At 46.3% G+C, this 8,674-nt stretch overlaps 1 protein-coding gene across 2 annotated transcripts in view; it reads left to right on the plus strand.

Annotated features, from left to right (window-relative positions):
* Positions 1-687: 687 nt before the first annotated feature.
* The window catches only part of nlgn2b (neuroligin 2b), a gene marked incomplete at both ends in the record, with an annotated part of 39,420 nt that continues 31,433 nt past the window's right edge, over positions 688-8,674 (plus strand). Inside the window, one exon of one of the 2 annotated variants that reach the window (XM_080779740.1) lies at positions 688-1,204. In XM_080779740.1, coding sequence (XP_080635866.1) covers positions 688-1,204 — 517 coding nt within the window. The remainder of the gene's footprint in view (positions 1,205-8,674) is intronic. The other variant, XM_080779741.1, reaches the window with a different exon arrangement.

Here is an 8,674-nt window from a genome sequence, read left to right on the forward strand (position 1 = left end):
GACTTTAGCATTGAACTGGGTTCATATGCCCATTCACGTGTGTGTGTGTGTGTGTGTGTGTGTGTGTGTGTGTGTGTGTGTGTGTGTGTGTGTGTGTGTGTGTGTGTGAGAGAGAGAGGCGGAGCACTGCCACTGCACGGAGTCAGTGCACTCGTCTCGGTGTAGTCTGTGAGAGGGTCGGTAAACAGCAACGCCAACAAAAAGTTCTACTTCCTTACTATAAAAGAAAGAGGCAGCGATGGAGCCATAAGTCGGCTAAATACTGTTATCCATGTCTGCTGCATCCTGTTAGCTGTTGTGTGCTAAGCTAAACCATCATCCATGCATCACAACCACAACAAACAAACAAACAGTGAGATTAATCTAGATTAAAAAAATAATCTATGCCCACTATGCAGCTCTATAACCTGCAACTTGTCTGTGTCTTCTATAGGTGCGACTAGCTTCCTGACTGCAGCCCTGGACCAATCAGGAGCTCTCAGGAAGTAAGATGGACGAGAGCAGGAAGCGAGCGACCTCCGACCTCACCATGTCAAGCTAGGAAACGCTGTGTGCATCTCTGATGTTACCCTCTTACCCCCCCACAGATCCTCCTTTTACCCACTACAGTATATCTCCCGTTCTCAGCTGATGGTTCATTAGTGCCCCCCCCCCTTTACGACACCCGACTACAACCCTAGTGATATTATGAGCAGGAGATCCCTTATCTTGGACATGTTGCTTTTCCCCGTGAGAGCCGCCAGCCTGCAGGGCTGTGCCGGGAGACGTCGCAGCAGTCCTCAACAGATCTCAGAGCATTGTCTGGTGTGGCTCCTGGGCTTAATCCTCCACCTGGCCCTGTCCTCGTGTCAACGCGTCGACTTGAAACACCCAATCGTCACCACCGGTTATGGAAAAGTGCGCGGCATCAGGAAGGAGATAAACAGCGAGATCCTGGGCCCCGTAGAACAGTACCTGGGCGTGCCCTATGCCACGGCTCCTATCGGCGAGCGCCGCTTCCAGCCGCCAGAAGCGCCGGGCTCCTGGCAGGAGATCCGCAACGCCACCCAGTTTGCCCCCGTGTGTCCCCAGAACGTCCACGGAGTGCTGCCTGAGATCATGCTGCCGGTGTGGTTCACAGACAACCTGGATGCTGCTGCGAGCTATGTTCAGAACCAGAGCGAGGACTGCCTGTACCTCAACATCTATGTGCCCACTGAAGATGGTGAGTTTGGCACGATACAAACTGTTTTGCATTTAATTACAATTGCATATATCGATGGATGGATGGATGGATGCATGGATAGATTGATAGATAGATACATGGATGGGGAAATGCAGTTTTCATATAGCAGCACAGCAGTACGCATGAAACACAGGGTTGGTACAGGTAAGAGTAGAGAGATGAACTAAGCTTAAAATAAAATCACACCTGTGTGAAGTGAGTGGTGCAACTCCGTGTGGGGGTCCCCGAGGAGTCCCCGGAAGTTCCAAATCCATATTGGAATGCGGCCAGGGTGCCGGCCCGGTGCCGGCGAGCTGCCCCATGTCCGAAACGGTCGAGAAAGGACCGTGTGGGGGTCCCCGGGGGTACTGTACTGTACTGTACTGTACTGTACTGTACTGTACTGTACTGTACTGTACTGTACAAATCATCATACAGTCTGTCTGTCTGAGCACGCGATTTCGTGCTCAGACAGAGAGACAGACCCAGCAGGGACAAACATAGCTTTTCTATAGGAGTGGTTGCACCACTCAAAAATGTAAGTAAGAATATACGAAAGATATAAAAATAAGTAGACTTAAATTCTGACCTAGCCATTTGCACTGGGTTCACATAATGTATAAGATTTGAATAAATATAGTCTTAAAGTATATAATGTGCAATATACACTCCTGTCTCTGCTTAGTACAGTCTGTACTCCTCTCCTTTATGTCCTGGCGCAACTGTAATTTCTGTTTCAGTACAAGGATATTATATTGCAGTTTGTCCTTGGACTGGTATCATTTTCTCAAATTACAGCAGATTTCCTAGAATTACATGGGCCTCTACAGTACAGGCACTGCTTGAGTTCACTGCTTGAGAAAAGTACTGTACACTCTTTGATACACCATTTTGTGTACGGTAGGTCACATACACAGCCAATTGTCTTCCAAGGAAAGAAAAAGTAGCTATCTGTTACAAAATCCCCAATAATTTGCATATGAGGGTTGTGACAATAATAAAGGTAGCATAAAATCTTGACTTTTTGTCTCAGTGACTGTAAGAATATACCTACTTTAACTAGCTTGAGACTTACATACTGTACGTGTACCAGAATCCTTTGGATGTCACCGAACCACAATTATTACTTCTGAGTTAGGTGCTGTTTGGGGGTTTTGCCTGTTTTTAATACCAGAAAGTCTTTGCTTGTGTCAATTTTATTGCTGCATTTTAAGCTTGTAAATGTAATGTGACACTTGACTTGTTTAGCTTTCTAAATGAAGAACAGGCGAGAATGCACAAAGCTGGTCAACAGAAGTTATGCATACTTTTATATGCGATAATATTTCTATGGAAGGCAACTAACTGTAAGACTTGCTGGGCCGGGCCAAAAGCTTACAGCTTAACGACAATTGATATTTTCCCATGAGATTGAAGCAAAGTATATTAAATAAACATGAGCTGATTTGGATGTGCAGTGCATTCTAGGGGACCCTTTGTTCTTCAGGTCATGATAGAGTTATTGTGATGTGTAATATGATATTGCTGAATATCTGGAATATATTGTAGGTATCATTACACCATTAGGAAGCTAAGGATATTGTTGCTGCACTGCATATAACTCCAAATGTGATTCAGGTAGAGTTGGTCACATATTGAACTTGTGCTGTTGGCATAAATCTGACTCATAAAATAAACATGAAAACTTAATGAAAGCAGTACTGTAGCAGCAGTGATGGGCTCTAGAACATGGTGTTATGAACTGTTACCAACATTAGCATTAGTTTACTAGTAAAGCCTCGGTATTGGATCTGACCTTGAGTCTCCCTGGAATCCCTACTGAATGTTCAAGTACTGCTATATGCTAGAATTGTTTTCTATTTCCCTTGGAACTTACACCTCCTTGTAGGGGGGCGATGATCAAAATAATAGCCAAAATAAGGAATTACTTCGAATACACAATAATGAAATAAATATTTTATTGGTTTATTGGTATATATATAAGAGGTTCGGGGCGCTCACACACACACACACCTACGTTTCAAAGTTATTATGTATGTGTCCTTTTTATGCCCATACATGGAGTTCTTTGTCAGGCATGCCCAGAGTCTATGCAGAAGTTAGAACATATTTGTGATGTCAGAACAGGCCAGCTCCATATATGGACACTGGGCAGGTGCCCTGTCCAGAGTACGGGCAGAGGCATTTTGTGGCGGTTCTGGACAACGGTGGGTCCGACCGACTTGACACTGGGCACTGAACTCCCTGTGGGGGTGTGGAACCTGTGTGTCGAATTTGATGACAGTTCTCGACTTACATGGATTACAGACGTACAGAGACTTGGTGCATTTATAGTTACATACTGTACATAGTTACATGGGCGGCTGTGGCTCAGGAGGTAGAGCAGGTCGTCCAATGATCCACGGTTCAGCGGTTCGAATCCCGGCTCCTCCTTTCTACAGTATTATGTCGAAGTGTCCTTGGGCAAGACACTGAACCCCAAATTGCTCCCGATGTGCTGGTTGGTACCTTGCATGGCTTCCGCCACAATCGGTGTATGAATGGGTGATTGTAATGCACAATATATGTAAAGGGTCGCTATATAAATGCACCATTTACCATTTACCATAAGAAGACTCGAGCAGTGCCCGTGAGGCACTGGTCTACTTGGAACGATGCAAGTTGGAAATGCATGCCCCACCCAGTTATTATGAATGTGTCCCTTTTTGGCCCATAGATGGAGTTCTTTGTCAGGCATGCCCAAATATGGAGTCTATGCAGACGTCAGAATGATGTCAGAACAGGCCAGCTCCATATATGGACACTGAGCAGGGGCCCTGTCCAGAGCCCGGGCAGAGGTCCATATATAGACACTGAGCAGGGGCCCTGTCCAGAGCCCGGGCAGAGGTCCATATATAGACACTGAGCAGGGGCCCTGTCCAGAGCCCAGGCAGAGGTCCATATATAGACACTGAGCAGGGGCCCTGTCCAGAGCCCAGGCAGAGGTCCATATATAGACACTGAGCAGGGGCCCTGTCCAGAGCCCAGGCAGAGGTCCATATATAGACACTGAGCAGGGGCCCTGTCCAGAGCCCGGGCAGAGGTCCATATATAGACACTGAGCAGGGGCCCTGTCCAGAGCCCAGGCAGAGGTCCATATATAGACACTGAGCAGGGGCCCTGTCCAGAGCCCAGGCAGAGGTCCATATATAGACACTGAGCAGGGGCCCTGTCCAGAGCCCAGGCAGAGGTCCATATATAGACACTGAGCAGGGGCCCTGTCCAGAGCCCGGGCAGAGGTCCATATATAGACACTGAGCAGGGGCCCTGTCCAGAGCCCAGGCAGAGGTCCATATATAGACACTGAGCAGGGGCCCTGTCCAGAGCCCAGGCAGAGGTCCATATATAGACACTGAGCAGGGGCCCTGTCCAGAGCCCGGGCAGAGGTCCATATATAGACACTGAGCAGGGGCCCTGTCCAGAGCCCAGGCAGAGGTCCATATATAGACACTGAGCAGGGGCCCTGTCCAGAGCCCGGGCAGAGGTCCATATATAGACACTGAGCAGGGGCCCTGTCCAGAGCCCAGGCAGAGGTCCATATATAGACACTGAGCAGGGGCCCTGTCCAGAGCCCGGGCAGAGGTCCATATATAGACACTGAGCAGGGGCCCTGTCCAGAGCCCAGGCAGAGGTCCATATATAGACACTGAGCAGGGGCCCTGTCCAGAGCCCGGGCAGAGGTCCATATATAGACACTGAGCAGGGGCCCTGTCCAGAGCCCAGGCAGAGGTCCATATATAGACACTGAGCAGGGGCCCTGTCCAGAGCCCGGGCAGAGGCCTTTTTGGGGGAGGTTCTGGACAACCGTGGGTCCGACAGACTAGACACCGGGCACTGCACCCCCTGTGGTGGGGTGGAACGCGTGTGTCGAATTTGAAGTTAAGATCGTTACGTTATGGCTGATGACTCCATAACCACATTATTCCGCCCACAGGCCAGTCCTCCCTTTTAGCCAATTTTAAAATAGGATAGGTCACCTACAATTCTAAACATTATATAGTATTTGAATTAAAAACACAGGAGTAAGGCTTCCTGTCTGTGGATGCTGTGATGTGGGCACACAGGCTACTGGACCGACATCTTCAGAACTGTTGTTGGCTTGGCAGACGTTGCTGATGGTACAATGTTGCCAAGGGATATAATCTTGTTTACCGTGTAGCCTCCTATGCAAAAGTTAATCTGTTGAAAACCTTGGCTAGGAAAACAGTGGTTTTCAACCAGTGGTCCAGGGACCACCAGTGGTCCTTGAGGGGGCTCCAGGTGGTCCCCAGCTATAAATGATGGAGAGTTGGTAACCAAATGGCCCCTTACATTATTGTTGTTGTTTGCATTACATTTTTAAATTACATTTAAGAAGTCTACTCAATTAGAGAATGTAGAAGAATTGTTATTTTGATCAACGTTTCCTAACAGCATGGAATTGTGTGTCAATGATAACACAATATTCTTTCGTTTTGGATCTGAGAGGCTAAATGTCATCACATGGTGGTCCGTGGCTCAAATGCCGAATAAATCCACTGTACTATAGCAAACGTACACATGAGCAGTTTTGGTTACGCTTCTTGCATCAACGACCCCATTGGGCAGCAGTGAAAGCAGATGGACAAGAAAAGAGACATAATAACATCAATGGCTAATTCTCCAGGCAAAGCATGAGCTATCATGATTGTAAGTCTAACGATTCATTGCTGAAAAGTAATAAGATTAATGAGTGCCCTTAAGATCTGCCGACCCAGCCAACACGTCTGTGCATCATTGCTGTCGAAGTATTATTGTGTAGTTGGCAGTGGTGGAAAGTAATAAGTACATTTGACTAAAGTACTGTACTTAAGTAAAATGTTGAGGTATTTGTACTTCCAGACTTTTACCTTTACTTAGTATTTCTACATTTCCGTATTTTATACTTTTAGTTAAGTAAAAAAATAAATACTACTTTTCCCAGCACGGGTAGTTGGATTATCCTGTCTTCCCCACAGGAAGACACAGAGCTGCCATAAAGAACGGTTCTACAACAGTGATGCACTAAACGTGAGCTCACGCTCTGCTTAGCTACATCTTGGCTACACCTACATTCCAGCTAAATACCGTTTTAGCTGGAATGTGGAATCTATTTGACTGATAAGCGTTTCAACACAAATGATGGAACGGTTCAAGAGTCATCAGCAGATATGGGGTTTACAGATTCAGTCGAGGACAGGAGGTCTGGATTGGAATAATGTATTATCTGAGCAAATGAAAAGCAAACCGCATGACTGCATGAGGAGCTATTATATGAATTAGCTTTGATGACGCTAGATCAAATTTATTCTGTCATTTTATTTTCCCCTTATTTTCATTTCTTTCTTTGTTTTCTTGCAATCTTTGATCTTCTGAAAATAATGGCAGGTACAGGAAATCAGAAATTGAGTACAGTACATCTCATTCTCAATGCACGCACGCACGCACACACACACACACACACACACACACACACACACACACACACACACACACACACACACACACACTGTATGAGTTAGCTAATTATCCCAGAATGTCAAGGTTTATGCAATTTCATGTGCACTACAGAGGTTTACTTATGACACATCCGTATTCCATGCTTTTTGCGCAGTGTTAAGGGCTCTATTATCGTCCATGCTAAACCCCTTATCCCTAAACTTCTTTGCCTTTTTTTTACTATTTTGAAAAACATTTTTGAATAGTTCAACTAGCCGATCTACAAGCTCACAACGTGTCGTCGTGAGAAAAGGCAAAGACGTTTAGGGATAAGGGGTTTAGTATGGATGAAAATGGAGCCCTTGTTGGTACCACTGGAATGAGATGAAAAATGACATTGCAGAAATGTTGTTCATAATAATGACCAGCAGGAAGTTTCCTGTAGAATAGATTAACACTCCATCATGTAATGACAACAACAGAACCTATTGAATAGAATAGCATCTCTAGTGTGTTAGTTGAGTCATCATCTCCTAGACCCTCGTAATAAGGAGATGGACACGAGGGATGTGCAGCTCTGCTCTCAAGTGTTTATTTGAACAATAATATGATCTCTAGAACTATGCGTTGCGGCAACTCTCATATTGCATATTCCTCCAGACAGTGATGCTGAGAGGAGGCTTAATTCTTTCCTGGGGGATTCCTAGAGTGCAAATGAGTGCAACTGGTTTAACTTGTAGCTTGTGCTCCTGTAAATGTGTCACTTATTGTAAGAGGTCACTGCTCACACAAGCTCGATGCAGTCCCTAAGGAAATGATTCATTTTCTGTGTGAGAGAGAGAGGGAGAAACAAGAGGCACTAAGGGAGGGTGAAGTAAACATGAAAATTAGCCACGCTAACACAATGGTGTTGCTGAAAATAACAGATTTTCTCTTGTGCAACATATTTAACAATTATAATAGTTGTATTTAATAGTTTGTTGTCCTGGCCCTTGGCTAGAACACATATCTGTGAATATTAGGTATCATCACAGTGCCATGTACGGTGTGGTTGCCATTTAGCTTTCCTTAAAGCATGTCCCCTATACTCAACTCTTGGCACCATACACTCAGTGCTCCCGTAGCTGCATCTGTTAACCTTTACTGCTCACCTGTCCCTGTATCCCTACCTCGCCGCCTCTCTCCCATTTATGCCGAGGGTGGTGATGGAGGAGGAGGAGGAGGGGGATTGGGTCACTGTTGTGAATGCAAATGGCTTCAATGTCCTTGCCCACTGGGGCCCTATGAAGCCTATACTGCTTCCTGCAGCTCAAATTAAATTCAAATATAATGGCAATAAAACAGGTCTAATGTTAGATCGAACGACGAATTTGACACACACTTATAGTTTCGATCTATCTCTCTCACGTGCACATACATGCACACAAGCTATATAGCTATCTACCTCTGGTACAAACTCCTGTGTGAGCAACCGCACAGACCAGGCAAGAACACTGTGTCACCGCATTCCTATTTCCTCCAGACACTCCTCAGCCAAGCACCCTCGGATCCCTCATTTTTATTGCTGCCAGAACAGCCATTTTACCGTCCTCTTTATTAAAAACCATATTTCAGTAGTCAGGGTGGTACGGCAGCACAGGGCAGGGGACGGGGCTGGAGGCTGCTATGAGGACTGAGTGATGGAGAGGAGAGCTATGGGTGGGACTGGGAGTGCTGGAAGCCTCGTGTAGTGGTGGGGGTGTGTGTGGGTGTTGCTGGGATGGAAGCCGTGTCCTGACAACGTGTCAGACCTACAGGGCTGCATCATGCACAGACATGACATACTGCAGCTTCATCTCGTTTACTGCGGCGTGGAAATGGAAGGGGACAGGAGACAGCTTGAGCTTCGGCCAACGGCTCCACTGAAGCGAGCACAAACACTGTTGACTGAGGGAAGGAGTTACAGTGCGTTAGGGCGAATGCCCTCTGAGGCAAACCGACGCTAAGTGATCGCTC

This window comes from Protomyctophum bolini (assembly GCF_963924005.1).
Source record: "Protomyctophum bolini genome assembly, chromosome: 13".
In the NCBI taxonomy this organism is placed as follows: Eukaryota; Metazoa; Chordata; class Actinopteri; order Myctophiformes; family Myctophidae; genus Protomyctophum; species Protomyctophum bolini.